Source organism: Phaenicophaeus curvirostris, chromosome 22, assembly GCF_032191515.1.
Source record: "Phaenicophaeus curvirostris isolate KB17595 chromosome 22, BPBGC_Pcur_1.0, whole genome shotgun sequence".
Lineage (NCBI taxonomy): Eukaryota > Metazoa > Chordata > Aves > Cuculiformes > Cuculidae > Phaenicophaeus > Phaenicophaeus curvirostris.
In genome coordinates, this window is record NC_091413.1 from 6128503 (window position 1) to 6156143 (window position 27641).

At 53.2% G+C, this 27641-nt stretch overlaps 1 protein-coding gene across 1 annotated transcript; it reads right to left on the reverse strand.

The window, feature by feature from the left end:
* Window positions 1-114: 114 nt before the first annotated feature.
* Window positions 115-27297, reverse strand: VWA5B1 (von Willebrand factor A domain containing 5B1). Its single transcript, XM_069875007.1, has 21 exons — window positions 27136-27297; window positions 26043-26204; window positions 25474-25696; window positions 25035-25177; window positions 24144-24275; window positions 23559-23683; window positions 19212-19388; window positions 14655-14765; window positions 14369-14571; window positions 12429-12543; window positions 10582-10767; window positions 9983-10178; window positions 8800-8987; window positions 6177-6399; window positions 5343-5660; window positions 4186-4323; window positions 3551-3676; window positions 2988-3062; window positions 2576-2645; window positions 2241-2364; window positions 115-1869 (listed from the first exon to the last, which is right to left on the reverse strand). The coding sequence occupies exons 1-21, from the start codon at window positions 27272-27274 to the stop codon at window positions 1108-1110; spliced, it is 3936 nt and encodes a 1311-aa protein (XP_069731108.1). The 5' UTR covers window positions 27275-27297; the 3' UTR covers window positions 115-1107.
* Window positions 27298-27641: the final 344 nt, after the last annotated feature.

Consider the following 27641-nt stretch of genomic DNA (forward strand, 5'->3'; position numbering starts at 1 on the left):
GTGAGAAGCAGAGATGGGGAAAGCAAGGGGTCTGCATCACCCTAGGCTTTGGGAGTGCTCTTACCCTCTCTGCTCTTCAAGGCAAGGGCAGGTCTGGCCACGGCTCTTGGGGTGGATGCTGTAGAGGTCCCGGTGCAAGCTCAGGGTGGTTTAGAGGGCCAGGCATCCTTAAGAAACCAAGCCACTGGATTCGAAGGCAGCTCCTGTGGCTCAGAGCCAACAGATCAGCACCCGTGGAGAAGGAAGGATGCAGTGTTCTGGCAGGGAATAAAACCCCTCCGTTATTTTAATGCAGGGGATCTCTGTTTGGCACCAAGTGCAGGGGGCTGGTTGCCTTACCCTGGCCCTTCCTTCAGTCCCAGGTGCCCTCGCCCTGCCTGGGAAGCTCTGAAGGCACACAGTTAGCTGGCAGGGGTCTCACAGACGCCTTCTGAGGTGGCAGAAGGGCTGAGGGAGCCCAGCACTGTCTAGGTGTGATGGGTTTGTTCCCAGCTGCTAACTGGTCTGGCTTGTCTGTGTGTCACTGGGCTCGAGGCAAGGCAGCATCCTCCTGGTTGTGACAGTGGGGTTGCTCTTCAGATAATCACTCCCAGACCGGATTTCCTTTGGTCCATGAGATGAGCTTGGTGTTAGATGCTCACCTTCACCAGAGGACATCTGAGAAACCAGGCAGGAGCCTCAGGAGAGCAGCAGCTCAGGGCTGGGGCACCACAGTGGGTGCTCAGCAGCGATTTGGGGCTGGGAAGAGGCAGCCAAGTGAGTATGGGGCAAGCTGAGAGGTTAGGCAGGGAGATCTGCTCTGGGAACAGGGCTGGGAATGAGAAGAAACCAGGATCAGAGGGAACTGCCGTAGCTGGAGGTGCTGCTCCAGTTAAAAATAAATAACATCCTACTGCGGGCAGCTGGCAAGTACCCTCCCGGGGCCAAATACCAGTCACCAAGAACAGGATTTTGCCTGCGCTGCTTCTGCATGCAGGGCTTGCTCTACTAAACACACACCAGCCCTGCAGCAGAGGAGCTGAGCTCCTCAGAGGAGATTCCTTGAGGACAGGTCCCTGCTCCCGCACCCTCAATAAGCCGCCTGAGCCTCTCTCCTCCTCCTCCTCTTTACACGCTGCTTGGGTTGTAGCACAGTAGGTTGAACTCCAGGTTTTCATCCCAGTGTCGGAGCAGGACAAAGAGCTGCTGGGCTGCAGCTTTCACCGTGGCCAAGCTGTATCCCTCTGGGAAGTCCTGTTCGCTCAGCCACAAGCTGGCTTTGGCGGCCACCAGTTCCCACTCGATGAAGTAGGAAGCCGAGCTGTGCTCCAGCCAGGCCAGGGCCACCGCTGTGGCCCACAACATCCCTTCTGGCTCCGTCTGCTGCTGCAGCTCGATGTCGAAGAGCAACGCTTGGACCTCAGAGCTGTCCGTCTCAGAGCCCTGGCTGCTGCCAGCTTGCCCCTCGGCTGCGGCTGACGTGCTTTCTGGGGAGGAGAAGCGGCGGATGGTGATGGCCGGTGGGGAAAGTTCCTTCTCAGCTTTCAGGGCTTTCGAGACGCTTTCCACCACGCTGCCTGAGAGGTGGCGAAGGCGGCCGGGATCCTCCACGTGGCTGCCAGGTCCCTCTGACCCCGCACCCAGAGCAACATCTCTGGTGGTGGGATTCTTCCCAGGACCATTGGGAACCAGGAGCTGCTGGCTGGAGCCAAGGCTTTTGTGCTCCCCGGAGGGACTGGTCTTCTTGGTGCTGTAGGAGCTGGAGGGGCTGAGGGCCAGGCGGTGGCAGGCAAAAGGAGATGTCCACTTCAGCTTCTCCATGGGGATGTTGATGGCATTGCAGAAGGCTGAGTTCATGAGAAAAGCACCACAGGCGAGTTGCAGCGATGCCTGCAAGGAGTAATGGATGCAGGGAGAAGCTCTGAGATCACAGAATCAGAGAGGTTGGAAAAGACCTCTAAGATCATCCAGCCCAACCCCACCGTGGCTACTAAACCGTGTCCCAAAGTGCCACATCCACGTGTCCTTCGAACCACTCCAGGGACGGAGACACCCCCACCTCCCTGGGCAGCCTCCACCAGGGCTTCACCACTCTACCAACCACTTCTGGGAAGTTCAGGAACGAGTCATGCATAGATGGAGCGGTTCTGGATATGGGCATTAGAGACAGGAATAGGCAGGATCTGGGGGGAATCCTCCTGCCCTCTACTCCCCCGCAGTGACCTCGCAAGGCCAGCAAGACCCAGGCAGGAGCTGCTCACCAGGGGAAGGTAGTCTATGTTCTCATTGTCGCCCTCAGAGCTGGCTTCGCTCACTTTGCTTGGAGATTTACTCATGAACCCTTTGGCAGCTCGAGTCAGCAGCCTGGTTTTATTGAAGGTCAGCCTGCAGGAGGACAAAAAGGTGGCCACAATCTCCACGATGCCCACTCTCCATTCCAAAAAACCATCCCTGGTCTCAAGAAACTGGCATCATGCCTGGTTCTAGCTCCAACCACTAACCCTTGGGTGTCCCTCCTCTTCCTCTCAATTGCTTTTGCACCTACAGAGGTGCAAAACTTCTGCTAAAGACAGAGGAAGGTCGAGCTGGCCCATACCTGGCAGCAAAGAGGCTCTCGATGGACTTTTGGGCTTGAGCAGAGGAAGCAGACAGGCTCTGTAACGGCCCTGGGAAGAAACACAAGGATGGAGGTTAAATAAGTTGCTACAGGAGAGCAAAAGAGAGCAGAATCTACGTGCTGGGATGTGGGGCATCTTGTTCTCCTGATGGAGGCAAAATCCTGCGTCTCCCCTTGCTTCGTTTTTCCTACGTGGATAATGAAATTCCCACACATCTCAGAAATGAACCTGGGAGGAAATCTATACCAAAGGCCCCATGCTTTGTGCCCCTGGAATGAGTCAGGTCTTGTGCTCACAGGCTTAATTTTGGGTCGCAAGGTTTTTGGAGACCCCAAATCAAAAACCCTGATGCATCCACACCCTGGTAAGCACCACCAGCTCTTTTCCTACCTTCAGGAAGACCGCAGCGCTCCCAGACCGAGGAGGAAGATGTGCTGGGAGGCAACATGCTGCTATCTTCTGCATCTGCAAAAGAGGAACCACATCAACAATGCCACCCAGCCCCAACTGCCAACGTGCCACCACACTGGGCTGTTCTCCCTCTCATTATCAGTTTAACGAGCCTGATCAAGGGTGATTTTAATTCAGCCGCAGATCTGACAATGTTAGACAAAGCCCAATCCAACTCATCTTCATTAGCAGAGGATTTGGTGACAAGCAAGCGTCTTGCATCCCCTTGCCTCTAATTACACTGGTTTCATCCATCATGTTAGCGGCGTTACGGCTGCCAATTAACTTCCGAGCACTGTCAGCAGCCACTGCCTCCAAGTTGGGAGTGTCAGGGGAAATTGCAGCTTCTTTCCCACTTAAGGAGATGGACTCCAGCCAGACACGTGCCTGGTGAGCTCCACGTTCAAAGAGGAAGGCAGAGGACCAGAGAAGATGTCCTTTCATAGACAAACCCACCGAGATCTGTAACACTAGGAAGGAGATAAAGCCCCAGGGAATCTTACTTATGCTGTAAAAGTCAACATCTCCATTCTGGCCACAAGCTGACTGCGGACGTCCAGGGGAAAAGCCACGATGCCTTCTGTTTCCCGAGCTCAGGCTCCTCTGGCTACCGTGCCTGGATGCTGCCCCTTGGCACGAGAGAAGGGAATTACTGGTGTTGGAGAGGGACTGGCACACACACGATGGCAACAAATCATGGAGTGGTTTGGGTTGGAAGGGATCTCAAAGCCCAGCCAGTTCCACCTACCCTACAGGGACACCTCCCACTGCATCAGGTTGCTCCAAGCCCCATCCAACCTGGCCTTGAACCCCTCCAGGGATGGGGCAGCCACCCCTGCTCTGGGCAACCTGGGCCAGGGCCTCCCCACCCTCACAGCAAAACTTTTCTCCCTAAGATCTCATCTCAATCTCCCCTCTTTCAGATGAAAATTGTTCTTCCTCATCATGTCCCTGCACTCCCTGATGAAGAGCCCCTTTTCAGCTTTCTTGGAGCCCCTTTCAGTACTGGAAGCTGCTCTGAGGTCTCCCTGGTGCTGAATTGAGCTGTGGCTTCACAGGGTTTGCTCTCGTTGAGGTTTTTCAGGTGACACGCTCCCTCCCAGGACAAGGTTTGACCCCTCTGCCAGCCTCGTGTTACCCGTGTGGGGGTACTCGACGACAGCGGGCAGGTAAGCATTGGTGCTCAGGTCCACTGGCATGAACGCTGTGTACTTGCTGATGACGTTGCAGGCCTTGCTGGTGTGGACAGCGTTGACCTGGTACCGCCGTCCAGACCCTGCCACGCGAGAGACACCTGGGTTAGAGTCTATGTGCCATATGGGCTCCATCCAGCCCTCCAGAGCCACCTTCCTGCTTGGTTTCCATGCCCAGCAGGGACTGTTATCCCTGTAAACTCTGCCTACTGCTTCTTCTGACTCTCCTTTTCTTTCTTATTCTGACCGCTCCTTGAATCCTGGGGTCAGTTCTGGGCCCCTCACCACAAGAAGGATGTTGAGGCTCTGGAGCGAGTCCAGAGAAGAGCAACGAAGCTGGTGAGGGGGCTGGAGAACAAGAGGAGCGTCTGAGAGAGCTGGGGGTGTTTATCCTGGAGAAGAGGAGGCTGAGGGGAGACCTCATTGCTCTCTCCAACTCCCTGAGAGGAGGTTGTGGAGAGGAGGGAGCTGGGCTCTTCTCCCAAGGGACAGGGGACAGGACGAGAGGGAATGGCCTCAAGCTCAACCAGGGGAGGGTCAGGCTGAACATTAGGAAAAAATTTTTCATGGAAAGGGTCCTTGGTCCCTGTCAGAGGCTGCCCAGGGAGGGGGTTGAGTCCCCTTCCCTGGAGGGGTTTAAGGGATGGGTGGACGAGGTGCTGAGGGACATGGTTTAGTGGTTGATGGGAATGGTTGGACTCGATGATCCATTGGGTCTCTTCCAACCTGGTTGTTCTATGATTCCTTTTATACACATTTCATGCAGGAAGTGATATGTGGCTGCTCTTGGCCCCTCTGAGTTCGATGCCACCTCCCAGCTCCAGGTGACCGACTCCTTAAAATGAATCATTGTCACCCGAGCTGCGAAGCAGAGCAGCACAGAGAAGCACAACCTCGAGTGTGTAAGTGTGCAATGAGGCTGCAGAAGCAGGAGAAAAGCGCAAGGCAGCTGGAGGGGCTGTCATTGGGGAACTAAGCGAGATATTCCCTAACGTTTCACCACTGCCTGCCCCCAGGTTAACTCCGGAGGTGGCTGAAGCTCTGGGAATCCCATCCCGAGGCAGGGTAGGTTCTCCCCAGCTGGCCAGGAGCCGCGTGTTACCGTGCTCGATTTCACACTCCTTCTCGGCCAGCTGCTCGAAGTCCCGGATGACCGACTTGGCTGCCAGGTGGTGGAAGGTCTCGCTCCACAGGTCTGCGTCGCCGTCTGCCTGACTCTCCCGCTCTCGGAAGAGAGGACGGATATCAAAGGTGACTTCCCACTGCACGGGCTTGTTGCTCCTGAGCCCCTTCACCACCGCCTTGCAGAGGGTCCTGGGGGAGAGCGGGGAGCCGCGAGCGGTGCCAAAGTCGAAGTCGTGGGGCTCCCAGTCGGAGGAGGTCTCCGTTTCGAACGTGAAGGAAGGATGCTGGGCAGACTCTGCCGAGAGGGGAAAGGCAGATAATTAATCACATCCGCGGAAGCTGAATTCCCCACTGCCACCAAGAAATCATAATTAATACTTCCTCATTTTCACAGGGTGGTACAGAATGTGATGAGGGGAGACCTCATTGCTCTCTCCAACTCCCTGAAAGGAGGTTGTGGAGAGGAGGGAGCTGGGCTCTTCTCCCAAGGGACAGGGGACAGGACGAGAGGGAATGGCCTCAAGCTCCACCAGGGGAGGTTCAGGCTGGATATTAGGAAAATATTTTTCACAGAAAGTGTCCTTGGGCACTGTCAGAGGCTGCCCAGGGAGGGGGTTGAGTCACCTTCCCTGGAGGGGTTTAAGGGACGGGTGGACGAGGTGCTGAGGGACATGGGTTAGTGATGGGAATGGTTGGACTTGATGATTTGGTGGGTCTCTTCCAACCTGGTGATTCTATGATAATATGATTCTATGAAACAACATGGCATGGACAGGTGAGGCTGGCCATGCTGCCCTCTCTCCTGATTTACCAAGATCCCCGGGGCTCCGGCCATCCGATGAAGACCTCAGGCTGGTGCTGGCATCGAGCGTTCCCAAGCCCTTTCCTGAAGCTCCTTGCTGCAGCCCATCCAGCACTGGTGGGGAGTCAGCGTTGTGGCAGAAGGACATGCAGCCCCGGTGGAGCAGGGACGGCCGGCGGGCACCTGCGCCACGAATCCTTGTGGAGGAGACAAGCGAGCTGGCTGTGAAGGGCTGAGAGCAGAGCAAACGTTAGAGCTGGAGGCAACGGCATGACCTGTTCCATCCCTTCTCATCCCATCTTCTCCCAGAGGGAGATGCGATCATCAGGTGCTCAGCCCTGGTTGGGACCAGTGCCCAGACAGAGCCTTCCACCAGATCTACAGGGTGGCCCCAAGGGACTGTGGCCCCGTGGGCTCCTTCCCCAGACAGGCAGGAGGTGAAATATGAGTTTCATCCCTCCAGACATTTTAATGACTGCACTTGGGAACCAAAGGAAAGAAGAGAGACAGAAAGATCAAGTAACAGTTGCTTAGTAACGAAAGGAGAGAAGAGCAGGGTATGAGGAGAAGGGAATTTTTATCTTCCTTTTTTTTTTTTTTTTAACAAGACTGTTTTTCTACTTTCAGGAGACACAATTTCCCCCTCTGGCATCTTCTGTGCCACATCCCCCAAAGACACTGAGCTCTGGCTGTTTCTGTCCCTGTCCCCAGGGCTGTGGGAAGGTCCCCGTGAAACCACCAGGCTCTTATCTTCCTAGTGCAACACCAGCAAAGGACGGAGGTGGTAAAAAACAGTGGATCACAGTCATGGATGGAAAGAAGCCTTCTCTGGGTGGCAGGCAAGAGTGTGACCTCCATCACCACTGAATTTTTGATGGTCTATGAAACTATCAGTACAAATAGAATTATCGTAGAATCATAGACCAGTTTGGGTTGGAAGGGAACTCAAAGCCCAGCCAGGTCCACCTACCCTACAGGGACACCTCCCACTGCATCAGGTTGCTCCAAGCTCCATCTAACCAGGCCTTGAACCCCTCCAGGGATGGGACAACCTGGGCCAGGGTCTCCCCACCCTCACAGGGAAATATTTCCTCCTAAGATCTCATCTCAATCTCCCCTCTTTCAGCTTCAAACCATTCCCCCTCATCCTGTCCCTGCACTCCTGATCAAGAGCCCCTCTCCAGCTTTCCAGGAGCCCCTTTTCAGTCCTGGAAGCTGCTCTAAGGTCTCCCTGGAGTTTTCTCCTCTCCAGAATGATCAACCCCAACTCTCTCAGCCTGTTCTAGTACAGGAGGTGCCCCAGCCCTCAGATCATCTAAACAGGAGGCAGCCAGCTCCAGAACCTACTTACCAAGCTAGGACTGAGATATTTAAGAGCAAGCAGGCCACAGAAGCCCCTGCCAGACCCTTTGCATTCAAAACTTGCGCCTTCTCCTCCCAGTGGGGAAAAGAGCCGAGGGTTTAAGCTGCCCCTTCGCAGACGCTGACCTTTCCTTCCCATCACGGCGTGTGTGGAGACAAGCTGAGGGCTCACGTTCACACCCCTGAAAATGTCAAGCCCTGCCAGCCTGACTGGGAGCTGGGAGAGCCGCTGGGAGCCCGCACAGTGGAGGGAGAGCAAAACCAGGCTGTAATTAATTATGAGCAGGATGCACGCTGTTAACCATCTACTGCCTTCCAGAAGGGAGTTGTTTCCATCTCTGCCTTCACGCTGAGCATCCTGGAGGCAGGAGGATGCTCTGTGGAGATTTGTAATGCAGTCAAGGTCACAGGTATGCCTAAAACCTACACTTCATCAAGCGATGCTGTCAACCACCCTCGCTGCTGCAGTTGGAGGGTGGAGGTGTCATTCTTCCCAGTGGAGAACTGGTCCTTCTTCCCCATCGCCCCCTCATCCCACCTCCAGCCTCCCTTCACCCAGCCGATCTCTAACCCGCAGCAGAAGAGACACGAAAGCCCCAGCCATCCTTGCTCTAAGTTTCCATGGGAACAAAAGTGCTGCTGGTCCTCCCGGCCCTGCAGATGCTGATTTCAGAGCAGAGCATCCTGGTGATGCCGAGGATGGGAAAAGAAAAAACATCCCTACTCTTCCATAGATCAATCGAAAAACCTTCTCAAGCTTCATCTGCTCAACATTGCAGGCAGGGGACATAACACGGCTCAGCAGACGCCTCATCACCCAGGTCCATAGCTCAGCCTCACGCTGCATATGGGCTGTGGGTTCCACCAAAAGCACTGGGGTAGCTGCTCTGGGACTGACTTTCTTTCCCCAGCAGGGCACAGAAGTGCCACAGCCATCCAGAGGGTTTGTATTTCATGGCCAAACTGTAAAGAAATAAGAAGGAAGCAGCACTACGGGTGGTGAAGCACTAGCACGGGTTTTCCAGGGAGGTAGTGGAAGCCCAATCCCTGAAAACATTCAAGGTCAGGTTGGATGGGGCTCTTAGCAACCTGGTTGAGTTAAAGATGTCCCTACGTGTTTGTGATGTGCTGCAGCGCAGAACACAGGTATATCTAGATTCATACAACAGGATTAGAGTGAGCCAAGCTCTTTCCCTCGTGCCTCTGAGATTCTCCTGCTGCTGCACGCTGGCCTCTGCCTGCAGGCAAAGCCTCTCCGGGGATCACGTACCTGGAAATCCACCTGCCAAGGCTCAGGGCTGACCTGCTGCAGGTCCTGCAGGTGGGTTTTCCAAAGTGAGTTTCTCACCAGGGCACTGTCAGGATCGCTGGCTGTCGGTACCTTCTTGTAAGGTTCGTGGTCAGCGATTTGGGGGGTGCTGTACGCCCGTCTCCTGGACGAAGCCTTCACATCCATTCCTGCGTTGTAGGAGAAAGGTTCAGCTCGGATACAGAGCAAGACCAGCCAGCACCACCAGTGGCTCCCAGCGGACAGCACGGAGCCCACCCCTGTGTCCTCCTTGAGGAGACCACGCTCAACCCTGCACCATTTTAATCAAAGCAACTAAATGACATAAGGAACATAAGCCTACGCTCAAAACTCCTGGGGAAGCTGGAAGAGCAGATTGGGGAGGTTTTGTCTGAGCAGTTTTCAGACAGAAAAAGCCTGACTGCATTTCCCCAAACCTCCCCGGAGGAGACAAAAGGTTTACTAATGAAATTTCATTAGCACAGACGTTCTGTCAGAGCAAGAGTAAAATTTCATTTGGAAAGGCATGATTTCCCATCGCTTTTGACAAGGTTGAGGGGATGCACAGTTCCTCTCCGATCATAAGAGAAGAGGAGCATCCCATGAGTAATTGAGGTTCCCTTGCAGCATGGAAATGCAGCCAGGTCTGGGGGGCAACCAGTCACTTTATACCGCATGTTGCTGACACAAACACCCAGCCAAACAGTGATAGCAAGAGGTGACACCCCAGGGACAGAGCTTCAGATCCATCCCCCCCCTGCTCCTTATCTCAAACTGCAACATCAGGACTTGCAGGGGAGCAACTGCTTTGCAGGAGCAGGGACAATCCTGCTTGGCTACCCATTTTCTCTCTCTTCTCCTTCTCCGCACGCCAGACGGCAGCTTGGGAAGCTTGTAAATAATTATGTGGCCAAAGCCAGAAGTGCCTGGGGGGAAGGCAGATCTCCAGGGCTTCTCTTGATTTCCTGACAGGTATGGATAAAATATCCAAACCAAATAGACTCGCTCAAGCCTCAGAAGATCTGTCATCCCTCCTGTTAACTGCTCCGGCTCTTTGCAGAGATGCAATCGAAGAGACTTATTAGCCAGGCAAGCAAATCAGCACAGAAGCTTGATTAGAAAGGTAGGAGCATCACATCCATGCTTGTACAGAGGAAAATCTGACCAGTGTCCGTGTCCGATTCTCCCCCGGCGTCTCTGCCCACCACCAGGTGATCGGGGCTACGCTCGGCAGCGCAGCTGCCCTCGGAGTCCCTGGAGTGGTTCCAGCTCTCCACGCCTGCTCCCTCCTCTTGGGAGTGAAAGAAAACCGAGCTGCCTGACTCCTGGGAGCGCATCATGCTGTACCGCCGCCTCTTGTCCTGAGGGAAAGCAGAGAGAGGGAACAGGTCCTACCAAAGTACCCATCAGCCAGCTCCCAGCTGAGAGAAGCTTGTGCACCAGCACCCTTATCAATTGAGCTCTTGCTTCTCTGTGGTGTTTCTGAGAATCATAGAAACATTAAGGTCAGAAAAGCCCTCTAAGCTCATCCAGTCCAACCTCACCGTGCCTACTAAACCATGCCCCAAAGTGCCACGGTCACGCGTTATTTGAACCCTTCCAGGGATGGAGACTCCACAACTATTTCCCTGGGCAGCCTCTGCCAGGGCTTTCCTGCTCTTCTTGAGAAAGCAAGAGGCACCTCCTGACCACAAAGAGCTGAGATACCCATTTGTGCACACGCACCCCGAGCTCCTGGGACAGCCCCACCAGACAACGACTCACAGATCTGGGGTTAGAGATGTATGGGGAGGTGTCGCAGATGATGCCGTAGCCGACCAGGTGGTCACCAGGGAAGAGGCAACTGGTGCTGACGGGAGAAACCAAGACTTCGGTGCTCTCAGGGAAGAGCCACTCCACGGATACATCGCTCAGGACCGGTGCCATCGCCTTCTTCAGCGACTTGATCATCTGAAGCAGAAAGCAGAGGGGTTACACAGCAAGTAGGCACAGCGTGCACCATGGTGTGCGTGTGCTGTGTTTCAGGGGAAGGGGATATTTCCCCAAACAGCTGCTTTTCAGCCTCTCCTGACCTTAAATCAGAGCCTGCTCCCTTTTAGCCTGCTCTGACTCCCCCCTCAAGCACCCTCAGCCCCTTGGCAGGGTTGCACCAAGGGCTGCAGAGCAGATACCACATAGCACAGATTCACAGAATCATAGAATCATAGAATCACCAGGTTGGACAAGACCCACCGGATCATCGAGTCCAACCATTTGTATCAATCACTAAACCATGTCCCTCATTATATAGCACAGGGCTGATCTCCTCCTAATGTCCAACCGAACCCTCTCTGGTGCATCTTCCTTCCATTCCATCGGGTCCAGAGAGAAGAGCTCAGCACCTGCTCTTCCTCCTTCCCTTGTGAGGAAGATGAGACCACGATGAGGTCTCCCCTCAGTCTTCTCTTCTCTAGGCTATTGACTTTCACTTGTCTGAGCCCCAACACTCAGGCACCAACTGACAGCATCGCTATTTTCGGTACAAGCCCTCGCTGTCACAAGCCACTGCTGGAGTTCAGCAACGCTCTGCCAATTACACATGTGGAGAAGAGCAGTATCTGTGAATATCTCACGGACAAACCTCCCAGGGAGCCATCTACAAGAGTTTTCCTGCACACCAGGGGAAGAGAACACCAGATTTAGAGGCAGAACGGCTCCGATGTTCTCTATTGTTCGCTGCTTTTTCACAGGCTCGGGAAGACACACCAGGCAGTGTTCTATAAGGCCATTAATTGACATCTCAGACTGCTGAAGGTGCCGAGCTGCACAGCCCGCACAGCTCTTTATTAATAGCTCTATGTAAAAAACCACCTCCCTTCACTGTCTTTGCTTTTAATTTACATCAGAAACACTGATGCCGTTCTGTCTTAGCGAGGTTTTTGTGTGCTCCAGGTTCCTGCAGAGGGGAGGACTGTTGAACTCCTCCCTTTTTAAGATCAAGAACATAGAAATCAGCTTTTTTTTAGAGATATTTAGAAGCTAAAGACCATATTCTCTCCGGGTTTAGTCATCCAGGAGATGACGGGCTGAGCCCCGTGCTTTCACCAGGGGACCAGAGCCATTCTGATGCTGGATTTGAGGCACATCAGTTTACTCAGCCTGCATGGGGAGAGTGGAAATGAAGAGGCTCCCTTCTTTGCTTTCAAGCTGGCTTAATAGGCAAAGCTATCGCAGCGTATTCCTCTCCCTCAGACCCTTGGTACTTCTCGCCTGAGTAATGCCAGGGCTGAGCCTGACTTCAAAACTAATTGGCTGCTTTGATGCCAGTTCCTCTGCCCTCGACGGCGTCTGAGGCAGCAGCTACCTTTGAAGCTGAAGCTGCTGTATCGCGGCTATCGCTTCTCCCCATCCCTGCGCAGAGGGTAAACACACCTTCCCACTCCCTCTGACAGCCGGAGATGAAGATGCTCTTTCAATTCCGTCCCGCTCGCCCACCTGCTGCTGAGTGGGAGTTGGAAAGGCAGCAGCAGGATGGGGAATGACACCCGTTAGCGAGCGGTGGCCTCCCCCTCGCTGAACCGCAGCATCATTAGAACCTCCCAAGCTGGTACCCAGCGAAGGGGCAGCCGTACCTTGGGCTGCAGCCTCTCACCCTCCACCAGGAACTCAGCGATACCCCTGGACACGGCAGCCAGTCCCCGAACCAGCCTCCTGCAGACGTTGGGCCCGATGCCGAAGCTGTAGCACCTGCAACGTGGCAGCAAGGGTCAGGATCCAGAGGACGAAGCCATCCCAACCCCATGCGCTTCACCCACTCCCTGCAGGCAGAACATTCCCCCCCCTGAGCTTTATCCCACTGCTAGGCAGTTGTCCAGCATGTCTGCAGGAAAATAAACCTGCTCCTCTCTTAGGGAGCTGGCAGGAGGGTGGGGAACAGCCACCCCTTCTGCTCAGCAGACCTCAAATCCCTTCCCCAAAGAGCAGCCTTCAGCTAGGACACTCAGGAGCTTCCCAGCAGGACCTCAAGCTTCTGCAAAGACAAACAGGCTGCTTTGCTGCCAGTTCAGCTCTTTTCCCTGCTGAGCGGCTGTGGTCAATAGCACTAAAGACCCAGTAATTATCTCTGCTCACAATTAAAATAAACGTTTTCTCAAGGAAAGAGGATCCAGCCAAGCAAGGCTGCTCCCCTGACTCCCAGCTCAATGAGTCAGGATTCGGGTTTGGCTGGAGGCTGCAAGGCCAGAGCCAAGCTGGAGCCTGGGCAGGGAGGGCAGGAGTGAGCAGCGCCTGCTGCGAATGGATATGGAATATGGATATGGAATGGATGCGGTGGGAAGGCAGGAGGGATGGGTGGGATACAGCATTTGGCAAGGGCAGGGGAACGCTGAGGCAGAAACCGCCTTCATCAGCAAACTGCATCTGCACAAAGGGCTTTTCTCTTAGAGGATTTTAATCCCCAGCTGGCCGCAAATCTTAGGTCAGTCTCACAGCCTCTTAAAGGAGGCTCTGATCTTCTTTTGAGACAGGGGCTGCACACACGACTCAACGATGCGCTGGGCACTGTCTTCCAGGGTCACCAGGGACCACACTCGGACTCCGACTGCATTTAACCCACAACCACGCCTCTAAGAGTGAGGGAATCATCGAATCATGGGATGGGTTGGGTTGGAAGGGACCTCAAAGCCCAGCCAGTTCCACCCCTGTCACGTGCAGGGACACTTCCCACTGCATCAGGGGCTCCAAGCCCCGTCCGACCTAGGCTTCAACACCTTCAGGGATGGGGCAGCCACCACAGCTCTGGGCAACCTGGGGCAAAACATTTCCCCCTAAGATCTCATCTCAATCTCCCCTCTTTCAGCTGAGAATTGTTCTTCCTCGTCCTGTCCCTGCACTCCCTGATCAACAGCCCCTCCCCAGCTTTCCTGGAGCCCCTTTCAATACTGGAAGCTGCTCTAAGGTCTCCTCAGAACCTTCTCTTCTCCAGGCTGAAGAACCCCAAGTCTCAGGGAAGGGCTGCCCAGTACAGCTGGGAAGCAGTTAGACCTCTAAATAACAATAGAAGGACAGAGCAGCTTCCCTGATGAGCTCTGAAGTCTGAGGGATGGAAGAGGAACATGGTTTTCTTACATTTTTCTTGTGTTTCAAACCCCTTAAAGAGGCAGAGGAGAAAGCAGAGCAGCCTGTCATCAGGGCTGGGGAACCAGGCTGGGAGCTCGATGCACAAATTAGCTGCTTTTTGCATTGCTGTCTTTCAGTACATTCAATTCTGCACAGCCCCATCCTGGAAGCAGCTGGGGCCAAACCCAGATGTGCTTTAAAAAAATAAAAAGAACCCGGCAAGGAAGATTGTTCGCATGTCAATCTCTCCTAGCAGGAAGCTCAGATGAGAGCCTGTGAAGTTGTCAGCTCAATTATCCTGCTTTTGATTGTTTAAAAAGCATCTGAACTTCTGGGATCTGTTCCAAACCCTTTGAGATTCTCCCATGGCTCACATCAGTAATCTCTCCTGCCTCTGCCTCTGAAGCTGGGATGTGTGTGAGATGGAGAAGTGCATCCCTCACCGTTTCTGTACCTGGTGGAGCAGGAGTGGTTTCGCAGCAGCTCCAGAACCTTCCCCGTGTTGCTGATGGCCCCATCCGTCAGCACAAAGAGCAGCCGGGGGTGGCCCCGGTGGATGGGCTGCCGAATGACCCACTTCAAAGGGGATAAGATGTTGGTGCCACCCATATCAGCTTGGATCCTCTTGATGCTCTCACAGGCGATGGCCAGGGTCTCCTGTCCAAACGAGCAGCAGGATTGTCAGCCTCCCCACCAGCACCCTCTGAGAACCAAGGAAATGTAGCTCCCCTTTCACTCACCTCACCGTAAGTCTGACTGGCAGGAAAGAGGGTTTCGAAGGTGGATCCAAACCCAATGATGTTGAAGAGACACGCTGGCATCAGGCTCTTGAGAATGACCAATAGAGCATCCTAGGGGGTGGAAAGCAAGGAGGCATTGAGCATAGAATCATAGAATCATAGAATAACCAGGTGGGAGCAGACCCATGAGAGAGCATGTTGGGTTTCACAGAATTACAGAATCATGGAATGGCGTGGGCTGGAAGGAACCTCAAAACACATCCAGTTCCACCCAGTGGGACACCTCCCATGGGATCAGGTTGCTCCAAGCCCCATCCAACCTGGCCTTCAACACCTCCAGGGATGGGACAACCACCACTGCTCTGGTCAACCTTGGCCAGGACCTCCCCAAGCTCACAGTAAGAAATTTCTTTCTAAGATCTCATTATGGGTCCCAAAGCAGTAAAGAAAACGGGGAGCCTCCAACAGCAACACCAATGAAAACCCCAAGCTGAGCAAAACCTTTCTATTTGTTTTTAACTGATTAAATTTGTGCTCGCAATCCGGGCGCTCCAGCACGGAGCTGGTGGGTGAGAAGCAGAGTGTGAAATTGAGAAGTGCGACACGCAATGCATTTCAATGTCCAAACTCGCAGAAAATAAACAAACAGCTCCAAGTTACACAAAAGGAAAAGCCTCCCCCATCCCCAGTTCTCTTGTATTCATAGCTGCCATCAATTAAAATAACTGGGAGAGACAGTTTTAAGCTATTTTCATTACCAGAGGTGGTTATCTAACCGGCCTATTCCTGGTCTTTACATAAGCGAAGGGAAATTTAAATTGTCTCAGGCATATGTGACGGCCGTGGACAACTCCAGGATGAAGGTTGTGTTAGCAGCAAGCGGGCAAGAGCTTCCCAAGGAGCTCCTGAGCTTGCAGGGAGAGCAATTAGTGTGGCAGGAGAGAGAGGGCAGTTTAAAGCAAAGTGCTGGCAGTGTTCAGGAGCTTTGTGCTTTCTGGTTATCTGCTGATAAAGGCAGACTCCTGCCAGTCTGCCTAGGGCAGCAGAAACCCTAGAGCCAGCCCCAAGAGAGGAGCTGCCAAGGTCAAGCAAGCACAGCATCTTTGCTTTGTCATACGCAGCGGCAAAGAACAGAATCACAGAATCACTAGGTTGGAAAAGATCTTTGAGGTCATCAGCCCAACCATACCTGTGCACTAGTAAATCATATCCCTCGGCATTTAATCTACCCATCTTGTAAACTCCTCCAGGGATGGTGACTCAACCGCCTCCCTGGGCAGCTGTTCCAGTGCCTCAGAACCCTTTCAGTGAAGAAATTTTTCCTAATGTCCAGTCTGAACCTGCCCTGGTGCAACTTGAGGCCATTTCATCTCATCCTATCGCCTGTTACTTGGGAGAAGAGACCAACACCCAACTTGCTCCAACCTCCATTCAGGCAGTTGGAGAGAGCAATGAGGTCTCCCCTCAGCCTCCTCTTCTCCTGGCTAACCAGGAGCCCTCAGCCACTCCCAGAAGGTGGGAAAGGGCCCATTAGATCGTTGAGTCCAACCCTTAAACTCAAACTGCCATCTCCACCACTAAACCACATCCCTGAGCACCACATCCACCTGTTTTTAAAATCCCATCAGGGATGGAGACACCACTACTGCCCTGGGGAGCCTCTGCCAGTGCTTCACCTCTCCTTCAGTAAAGAAATTCTTCCTAATATCTAATCTAAACCTCCCACAGAGCAACTTGAGGCCATTTCCTCTCATCCTTTGTTACTCAGGACAAGAGACCAATACCCACCTCACCAAAACCTCCCTTCCAGGAGCTGCAGAGAGCGATGAGTTCTCCCCTCAGCCTCCTCTTCTCCAGGCTAAACAACCCCAGGTCCCTCAGCCGCTCCTCTCCTTGTTCTCAAGCCCCTTCCCCAGCTCCATTCCCTTCTCTGGACACGCTCCAGCCCCTCAATATCTTTCTTGTAAGAGGGGCCCAAAACTGAACCCAGGATTCGAGGTGCAGCCTCGCTAACTCCAAGTACAGGGGCAAAGACTGAGGGTGGGTGCTGGAGCTGCACGCAGAGGAACGGCCACCGACCCCGGTGGGAATCGGCAGCAAGGCAGAGCTGGAGTGCTCCTAATCAGCAAAATAACGTATGAGAACAGGGCTGCCCTTTAAAAGGCTCCAGGGGGCTTTAAACCAAGCTGTTCACTCAAACCTACGAGAATATATTTATACCACGGCTTCCCAGATGGCTCCTGGGATGCTGCCTCTTCCAAGTCGCAATGCTGACATCCCATCTTGGAACTAATTACAAGAAAAAAAACAGATTTCCAAATATTTTTCCCCAAATGGGCAACCGATGCCTGCTTTCTGTTGCAGCAAGCGGAAAGATTTATTGCTTGTTGGGGTAAATATTGATCTTGATCTTGTTGCACGCACTATCTATACAGCAGCTCAATAAGGAGAGATGTTTGCCTCCAGAGAAGTCAATTCCGAGTTATTAATCTGGTTTTGCCAGCGAGCCCAGCCGATGGAGGCACCGTCACAGACCTGGCTCTTCTCCTCAGCTGCATCAGGATGGGAATGGAACCGTCTGCAGGAAATTTAAACCCCTGACCTTTCCACCCCAGTCACTTTCATAGAATCACCAGGTTGGAAAGGACCCATCGGATCATCGAGTCCAACCATTCCCATCAATCTCTAAACCATGTCCATCAGCACCTCGTCCACCCGTCCCTTAAACCCCTCCAGGGAAGGTGACTCAACCCCCTCCCTGGGCAGCCTCTGCCAGTGCCCAATCACCCTTTCCGTGAAAATTTTTTTCCTGAACCTCCCCTGGTGGAGCTTGAGGCCCTGTTTGCATCTCCACCAGCACCACCGCTGAGCGGCTCCACTATCCCTGCTGTAGGGAATGAAATCGTCCACTTTTCCACTCTAGCCCTGTCATGCCATTCACGGAGCAAGCTGAGAACGATGCAAACGTCTCCATCAAACACCACTCCCACTAAGAACAGCCCTTTCCATGCAGTCCCTGGCATCCACAAGTCATAAATAAAGATGAGACACTCAAAAGAGGGGTTTCTCCCTTGAGGCATCCCCCTCAAATCTTCAATATCTCCCTTAAATATTTTTCCCGAGGGGGAACAGCCTTTTCCCTGGTTTCACAGCCTTTCTGTGGATGGGAGATCCAGTTCAGGACCTCTCAGAGAAAGGTCCTGTCCCTACAGGGTCCCCATGGGACAAACCAGCCTCCATGGAGGCAGCAGAGATTGCAGTGCTGCAAGATACAAAGCAAAATCTGGCCTGGGATGGAGGTGACTCCTGGTTCCCAGGCTCCAAAACATGCTGAGGGAAGTGGGTACCACCTCGAGATACCCCAGACCCTTTGTGGGTGGGAGTAGGGACAGCTTCCCTATCCCAGGGGACCTGTTGCAGCCGTCCTTGTGCTCCCTGGTATCTCGATCCTTGTTGCTGGAGGTAGCTCCTCTGGCCCTTCACGCGGAAACCAGAGATAGACAGGCTAGAAGATGCTCTCTGCTGCTCGCCCTGGGCAGCAAATCCTGCGGAAGGGGGTGCAGCCGAATCCAGGGGAGCGTTTGGCTTCAAATCTGGGTGGCGCTTGTGTTAGGAAAGGGTGTGAGCAGGACAGCCAGGGGCACACCAACTCCATGAGTCTCTCAGACATCCAAACCCCTCAGAGGGTTCCTGCCTCTGCAATTCCCTCACTGCCCCCAACTAAGACACACAGGGCAGTGCAGATCCATGCCTTGATCAGGAGGATGTGATATTCATCAAACTATTGGCCCTGAAAATCAAGACAGAAACTTGAGAGGTTTTGCCAGAGACTGCAGAGTCTCACCAAGACCAGCCAGCTGGCAGGTCTCGAACAAAGCTGGTCTCCAAAGCCCGTTAGGCAAGGATAATGATAATTAAATACTCTCCTTTGGTGGACAGAGTGGTCCCCAGCGGGCTCAGGGTAGGAATCTCTCCTCCAGGCGGTGGCACAAAGCCAAGCCTGGCTCTCACAGGGCAGCCTGCAGCTCTGCAAGAGACAACCAGGGGACCTCAGACCCTTAAAATACAATAAGAAAGGTTTTCTACAGCCCCTTTTTTTATCCGGAGGTCTCAGCAGACCTCTTATAGCCCTCCACTGGACCACGGGTGTTCATTTGTGTTTGGAAAAGGGATGTATCATGTACAAACAACTTCTCTGGGTGCACATCAGCAAAACGTATCAGCATGTCGCCCTGAAGCACCCCTTGAAGCTCCCTGAAGCATCCATTAAGACCTTAAACCCTGGAGAGATGGAGAAGGGATGCACAAGACTCGCACAACAGCAAGAAGGAGAGAGAAAACATCTTTGCATTTGATGCGCTGACAGGAAGAAAAAGAACGGAACGGGGAAGAGCCAGCAGGTATCTAACAGGCCACACGGGTGGGATGACTAAAGCTACAGCTTATAATTACCCCACATCCCCTCTTAATGAACACTCATCAGCACTCAGCAACCCCCACTGCTCTCTAATATTCTTCCCTCGTCAGCACACAGGCACATCCCCTCCTGCGTGGTACCTTGACGCGGTTGATGTTCACTCCCATCATGCTTCTGCTGCGGTCGACAAGGAAAATGAACTCTCCTTGGGCTTTCCGGAGATCCGGCTGGATGGTCCTTAAGTCAGGGCAGAAGTTGAGCATGACAACAGGGTGGTGGGGGATGTCCTTGTTCAGCCGCTTCCTGATGATTTCCATCTGCAAGAAAGAAGGAAAGAGCTCAAGAGGGTGATTTTTCAGCCCCTTTTCACTTGGAGGGTAACCAGAGCGAGGCTGCGTGCTTCAAGATATAAGTGTGTGGCCTTTTGTAGGCTTGTTCTGGCCTCAGTCGTGGCAGCAGCTGAGCTCAGACTGCACTGCAGGTTGTTCCAAGTGTATTCCCTGTGAAGCTGGAACAGCTTTAAGCTGAAAGAGGAGATATTTAGATGAGATGTTCTGTGGGTGAGCAGAAGGGACCTCAAAGCCCATCCAGTTCCACCCCTGCCATGGGCAGGGACACCTCCCACTGGATCAGGGGCTCCAAGCCCCATCCAACCTGGCCTGGAACATCTCCAGGGATGGGGCAGCCACCACTGCTCTGGGCAACCTGGGCCAGGGCCTCCCCACCCTCAAAGGAAAACATTTCTTCCCAAGATCTCATCTCAATCTCCCCTCTTGCAGCTTAAAACTCTTCCCCTTCATCCTATCCTGATAAAGAGCCCCTACACAGCATCTTGCAAAACTGATTTTCCAAACATTTAATTAGATCCCTCTGCACAGTGTGGTTCATTAGCACAGTTTTGTAGCACACTGGGACACACCAGAGGTTTTATCTGTGGTCACTCAATAACGAAGTGTCAGATCCAGCCCTCAGTGTGCTGCATTCACTGCTCTGAGTCATTCCTGCCACCTCTGGCTTGCTCTTCTTTCTGCTCATTTCTTTCATCATGTTTCTCTGTATGGATTGAAATGTTTAGAAAGTGGAACCGGTTACTCAGGACGTCGTTCGATAGGAACCCATAGAACATATAGCTCTGTACTGCACATCATGCTAATGCCTCTCTGCATTTTGCCTTATTGTATTTCAAGTATCATTAGGAACGAGATAAAATTAAACTTAAAAAAGCCTCCCGTAATGGGTTTATAAAATTGAACCGGAAAAAAAACCTCTCGTGGATATAAAGCAGTGCTGGGTTCGTGGTCACGGCTGCAGGGAAGCAGCCCAGAGCTGCTTTCGAGGGAGCTTCGGATCCCACACCAGCACAGCCCTTCATCTCCCGTGCTGAGCATCCACTGCAATAATCACCTCCATCCTCAAGAGCTTTGTTTGCCTTTTCTTTCCGTCTTTCAAGGCTGCTCTTTCACGCTGGTTTTACCAGGAGCAAACCAGACCCCAAATAACCGGGTTTGTTTTCCCTAGCCATGACTCATATTCCTAGATCTACGAGCTAACGACCAACCTTGATTTTTACATAACTCACGGAACTCAAGAATCCCTGTGGATCAACACACGCAGACGAGCTTCACTCTCAGCTGCGCTGCCTGAGTGCTGCTCCTCTGACCCCTGCGAAAAGACGGTTCCCATTCACAGGAACAAGGACCTCGCTGTCACCCCAGCTCTCGCTCATCCTCCTGCTTTTCGTTCTTGTGCTTTGGAGGAGAAATTAATCACGAGGAACTGGACGGGCTTTTGGCATCCCCAGGAAAATGATTTTCTTTAATATCTCCCCCAGTATGGATGTTTATCACGTTTCAGACCAAAGGGATCCTTGCTGTCCTTCTGTCCCGATGCCATCGGTAGCATTCCATGAGATACTCTTGGGAACCCAAGACATGAGAGCTCCGTGTGACTGGGATGAATCCACACCCTGGATTTCCTACTGACTTCAGAGTGAATTTTAGAATCATAGAATGGTTTGGGTTGGAAGGGACCTCAAAGCCCAGCCAGTTCCACCCCAATCCTATGGGCAGGGACACCTCCCGCTGGATCAGGGGCTCCAAGCCCCATCCAACCTGGTCTTGAACCCCTCCAGGGATGGGGCAGCCACCCCTGCTCTGGGCAACCTGGGCCAGGGCCTCCCCACCCTCACAGCAAAACATTTCTTCCTAAAATCTCATCTCAATCTCCCCTCTTTCAGCTGAAAACTGTCCCTCTTCATCCTCTCCCTGCACTCCCTGACCAAGTTCCCCTCTCCAGCTTTCCTGGAGCCCCTTTCGGCACTGGAAGCTGCTCTAAGGTCTCCCTGCAGCCTTCTCTTCTCCAGGCTGAACAACCCCAGCTCTCATCCTGGGAGATGCTCCAGCCCTCAAATCATCTCAGTGGCCTTTTCTGGCCTTGCTCCAACAGCTCCATGTCCTTCCTGTGCCGAGGACTCCAGCGGTGGATGCAGGGCTCCAGATGAGGTCTCACCAGAGCAGGAGAATCCTCTCCCTTTACAGACAAGCCTTCAGCAAGCAGCCTGGGAGCTGTTGTTACAGGTCAGCCAGGAAAGCGAGCATCTCATCTGTGCCATCTCTCCTCCTCCCCTCCGTTCCCCTTCACCCGTTATCCAATTACAGTCAACTAATCAGATCTTGTCGACCGAGAGGCGATTCCAGCGTGCGTTTGTCCTCACCACCCTGCTAGCTGACGAGCATCCAAGGCTTTTACATAACAAACTGAGGGATGAGAATTAATTATCATTTACCATTGAAATTTCTGGGCTAATTCATTTAAGCTGAGTGGTGCCCAGTGTCACGCTTTGAACAGCAGCGATTTTAAGCCCATAATCTATCCCGGGGCATTATCTCTGCTTCTTGCCCTTCTCCATGCAGTTGCTTCCCAGTCCTCCTGGGGCAAAGAGGTGGTTTCCTGCAGGGAAATGGCTCTGGAACGATCCCTCCTTCCCACATAATGTGACGTGCTAAAGATACCAAAATAATTAGCGAGCCATCTGAGCTGCAGCGTGGGAGTTTCATTTCGTTCCACCTGCCGCACGCTGAACACAATTAGAGGAGACAACTGCCATGCGAGCAAGCGCAATCCCGATCCCAGCATGAGAAAACGAAGGGGGGAAAGAAAGAGAAGAGGGTTGACGTGTCTCCAGTGAAAGGATAAACCCCAGCAGCACAGGGAGGCACCTCTGTGGCAGGTTCAGGATGTTTGCCAAGCGGGGCCCATGCTCAGAGAATGAGTTGAAGGGGAAATGAGCATCCCAGGTCGCAAGCGAGAACGCCGGTGCATGTAAAACAAGGAGCTGAGAGTGAGCCTGGTTGTGGTTACACAAGCACAATGTTTTCCTTAAGGGAAGATGCCCACACTGGAGATTTGGAGGGCTCTGACCAGCCTGCTCCTCCACCCAGCTCCCAGCCAGGCTGCTGTGGCAGCTCCGGAGCGCTGGGCTGTCACTCACTGCTTCTGAGCTGCTGATAGACGAGACACAAATCCCAGAGCAGATATTTTTCTCTTTGCTGCTCAGCAGAACAAAGAGAACTTTCTCCTACCTTGTCTTCAGTTTAGCTTGTTATTCCAAGCGAAATCACTTCTCTCCGACAGCTATCCAGAAACGGTAAACATTTACCAAGCAATTAAAAGAATATTTTACTCTATGTCACTGCAATAATTATAATACCCTTAATGCTCTAACAATGTACCCATCTAATCATGCTATGCTAGACTAGTACTAATTATACACACAAGAACCATCTCGGAGATTCTTCCACACACAGCTGATCAGAAGCACTGCAGAGTTTTCTCCTCATCCTCCACATCAGCCCCTCTCCGAGGGTGGATGAAGCAGAGCTTATTGGACCAGCGTAACCATAGAATTGTAGAATCCCTAGGTCAGAAAAAACCTTTGAGATCATCAAGCCCAACTATACAAGCTACTAAATCATAACCCCAAGCACTTAATCTACCCGTTTTTTAAATACCTCCAGGGATGGTAACTCAACCATCTCTCTGGGCAGCTGTTCCAGTGCCTGAGAACCCTTTTGGTGAAGGAATTTTTCCTCATGTCCAATTTGAACCTGTCCTGGTGCAGCTTGAGGCCATTCCCTCTCGTCCTATCACTTGGGTGAAGAGACCACCACCCACCTCGCTACAACCTCCTTTAAAGCAGTTGTAGACAGTGATAAGGTCTCCCCTCAGCCTCCTCTTCTCCAGGCTCAACAGCTCCATGTCCCTCAGCCGCTCCTCGTAAGACTTGCCCTCCAGCCCCTTCACCAGCTTCATTGCTCTTCTCTGGACACGGCCCAGAACCTCAATGTCTTTCTTGTAATGAGGGGGGCCCAAACCAGAATCAAGGTGTGAGTAACACCTGGTACAGCAAGCAAGCGAGCTATTCTTCCCTCACATAGCTCCAGCCCCAAGGGAAGCCTCAGCTAACACCTGCAGCTTCTGCTTCTCACCTTTTTCTCAGTGCTGGGGTCCTTCTTAGTGCCTTTAATGAAATCATTCTTCCCCTTCAGGTGTCGTTCGTACTCTGCAGGCGTCATATCACCTTCTTCCATTAAGACGTGAGGCATGTGGGGCTCTAGAAATGCAGAGAATTGGGTGAAGAACAGTGTTAGGTAAACTTGAAGTCTGCAAGAGCTGCAGGCACCTTTCTTTGTGAAAACAGAGTGATAAATCCTAGCTCGAGCAGCATGAGCGACTTTGAGAGGTTCCAGAATTACCATAGAATCATGGAGGTTGGAAAAGCCCTCTAAGCTCATCCAGTCCAACCCTCAGCCCAGCCCCAACGTGGCTGCTAAACCATGTCCTGAAGTGCCACATTCACATGGGGTTTGGACCCCTCCAGGGATAAAGACTCCACCACTGCCCTGAGCAGCCTCTTCCAGTGCTTGACTGATTATAGCAGAACGATTATCTTCTAGGAAGCCCAATGCCTGACAGTATTTGCACAATCAGAGCTAATCCAGCTGGCGCCTGCACTACAGAGGAGGATCCCAGGAAAAGACAAGACCCGTGGAGAGGAAGCAGAGCCCACCTACCACTTGGGTGGATCAAGATCTCCACGGGTCTGTCGAAGGTGTGTTTGTTGGCCAGCGTGATCATGATGCTCTTGGCAGAGTGAGCAGAGGGGTCGGCATCTGCTCGGATCTCATGCGTAGGGCTCTCAACGCCTGCCCGGGGAAACCAAGGTGCGGTTAGTACTGAGGGCGGGGAATACAAGGGAGAAGAGATAACAAGATGGAAAAGGAACCAACTGCACTATGCAATGCTTCTGCTGTATCAACATCACACATTAACGTCACTGTGCACGTAAATCCACCCCAGCACGGTTAACTTCATGGAATCACAGAATGGTTTGGGTTGAAAGGAACCTCAAAGCCCATCCAGTCCCATCCCTGCCATGGGCAGGGACACCTCCCACTGGATCAGGGGCTCCAAGCCCCATCCAACCTGGCCCTGAACCCCTCCAGGGATGGGGTCAGCCACAACTTCTCTAGGAAACCTTGTCCAGGGCCTCCCTACACTCACAGCAAAACATTTCTCCCTAAGATCTCATCTCAATCTCCCCTCCTGCAGCTGAAAATCATTCCCCTCATCCTATCCCTGCACTCCCTGATCAAGAGCCCCTCCCCAGCTTTCCTGGAGCCCCTTTCAGCCCTGGAAGCTGCTCTAAGATCTCCCTGCAGCCTTCTCTTCTCCAGGCTGAACAACCCAGACTCCCTCAGCCTGTTCTTGTACAGGAGGTCCTTCAGCCCTTGGATCATCTCTGTGGCCTCCTCTGGAGTCACTCCAACAGATCCATGTCCTTCCTCTGCTGAGGACTCCAGACAATTTACAAAACTTGCCAAGACACAATGACTCCACACGGAGGGGGCAGAGAAGTGTGGATGTTGTCTTGAAGTGGTGACAAACCAGCCTTGCACCCCTACCTGCCAGCAAGCACGGGCCCCGGATCTCCAGGTGGAAGCTGAACTCGTACTCAGAGGGGTTGGTGGCCTCGCTCTCCAGCAGCTGAGCCAGACAGAACCTGCTCCCTTGCTCAGGGCTCCCTGATCCTCCATAGTGCTTGTCCCTGCCAGTGAGACGAACTCCAGTCAACACTGTGTTTGTTATATACAATCATGGAATGGTTGGCTTGGAAGGGACCTCAAAGCCCATCCAGTTCCGCCCCCACCATGGGCAGGGACACCTCCCACTGCACCAGGATGCTCAAAGCCCCCGCCAACCTGGCCCAGGAACTGCAGATCTGCTGGAAGCAAAGCTTGCAGTATCTCTCTAACCTCCCACAGCAACAGCAGGTTCTGCTCTGCCAGTCCTGCCTCTCCCCCAGACCAGACCAAGCCAGATCCCACCCGCGGTTTTTCATACATTCGGAGCTGGTGGCTGGAAAAGCTGCTGGCGTTCTCCGGGCTGGGCTGTGGGACCTTAGGGACACACACAGCTGGCAGAAGGACCCGCACGGCCCCGCTGGGCAGTGTCTGAAGCTCAGAGGAGGTGCTGATGAAGATAGAAACACTTTCCAGGGGAGGAATCATGCCCAGGTTAGCCACAAAAACAATCCTCTCCAAGTCCTCATCCATCATGATCCTTCCTGCACAGAGAGATGACCACGCTAGGGAGATGCAGTGTCATAAGCATGGAAAACGCTCCTCCCCAGGCCTCCCGTGACCACCCCAGCCCTGGATCAAGTGCCCAAACCATCCCTCACTGCACACATCAGCATTTCTCTGAGAAGCCCCAGCCTCTGCACCCCTCCTTCACCTGTCCAGAAGGTGCTTTCTCAAATGGATGAGACCACTGCAGGGACAGGAGCACCACAACCCATGTTTCAGCCTTTCAAAAGGAGCCCGTGGCTTATGACAGCCAACTATGCCCTTCCCATTCCTCTTCCCCTTGTTTTCTTCCCTACGTTCACCAAAACGCCCTGACCCCCTCACCGTTTCCATCACAAACTCTTCCACTGGGGAGGCTGCAGCCATCAAAATACGTGTCGTCTATCTTGGCTTTGTCTTTGATCTGCACCGTCACGGCACGCCGGGACACGGCCGCCTCGAACCCGACAACGGTGGTGCCCTCATCCAAGGGGTAGACAAAGAGACCTGCCAGCCAGAAGGGGTTTTAGCAACATCAAGCACCTGCCTGGTGGACCCACCAACCAGGACTGCATGGGCCAACTCCCTCTTGGCACTGCCATGCATGCTCCTGGGATTCCTCATGCTTCAAAAACTGTAGCTCTGGACCATTGAGGGCACAATCAAGGACACAGATGTCCTTGGTTAGTCTTCCTGCAAGGATCTAAAGGTTTAAGGCATGCACAGAAATCCAGCACCATGGCTTTAAAGCCTCTGTAGCAGCTCTTGGACTGGAAAGCTACTGGAAGATCTTACTTCCCCCCCAGCAACTTGAATCATATAATCACCAGGTTGGAAAAGGCCCACCGGATCGAGTCCAACCATTCCCATCAATCACTAACCCATGTCCCTCAGCACCTCGTCCACCCATCCCTTAAACCCCTCCAGGGAAGGGGACTCAACCCCCTCCCTGGGCAGCCTCTGCCAGGGACCAAGGACCCTTTCTGTGAAAAATTTTTTCCTAATGTCCAGCCTGAACCTCCCCTGGTGGAGCTTGAGGCCATTCCCTCTCGTCCTGTCCCCTGTCCCTTGGGAGAAGAGCCCAGCTCCCTCCTCTCCACAACCTCCTTTCAGGCAGTTGGAGAGAGCAATGAGGTCTCCCCTCAGCCTCCTCTTCTCCAGGATAAACACCCCCAGCTCTCTCAGACGCTCCTCTTCTTCTCCAGTCCCCTCACCAGCCTCGTTGCTCTTCTCTGGACTCGCTCCAGAGCCTCAACATCCTTCTTGTGGTGAGGGGCCAGAACTGACCCCAGGATTCGAGGAGCGGTCTCACCAGGGCCGAGTCCAGAGGGAGAAGAACCTCCCTGGACCTGCTGGCCACGCCGTTTCTGATCCAAGCCAAGATGCCATTGGCCTTCTTGGCCACAAACTTTTCTTCCCTACGTTCACCAAAACTTGCCTTCAAAAGCCTGAGCTTCTGGGTTGCGGTAGGTGAGCAAGGCTGTCATCCCAAAGGCATAGCCGCTGACGCACGATGTCACCTCTGACGCGGAGAGGGGGAGCGGGGAGCGAGTCATCCGGTTAATCAGCCCTGGCATCTTCCCAGTGGCCCGTTGGCGATGGTGGGGTCACCCGCGAGCTGGAGAGGGGTGGAAGGCACAGGATGAATGAGGAGCCCTGAGTACCCAAAACACTTCTGTGCCCCCACCACTTTGTGCAGCCCCGAGGACAGCAGGACTGATCCAGAACAGGATGAGACCTGGGCGTGATGGCACCACTCGGGGAGATGGAGACGGTGACAAGGCTCTGGTGGGAAGACACAAGGAAAATGCTTGTCACCAAGATCCCACCAGCTCTGGGAAGGAGGTTCAGGACGTTTAGACATGCCTGGCTGGGAACAGGCAGCCCCAGAGGCTGACATCTCGGTGGTGGATCATATCTCAGCAGCTCCCGCACTCACCTCCT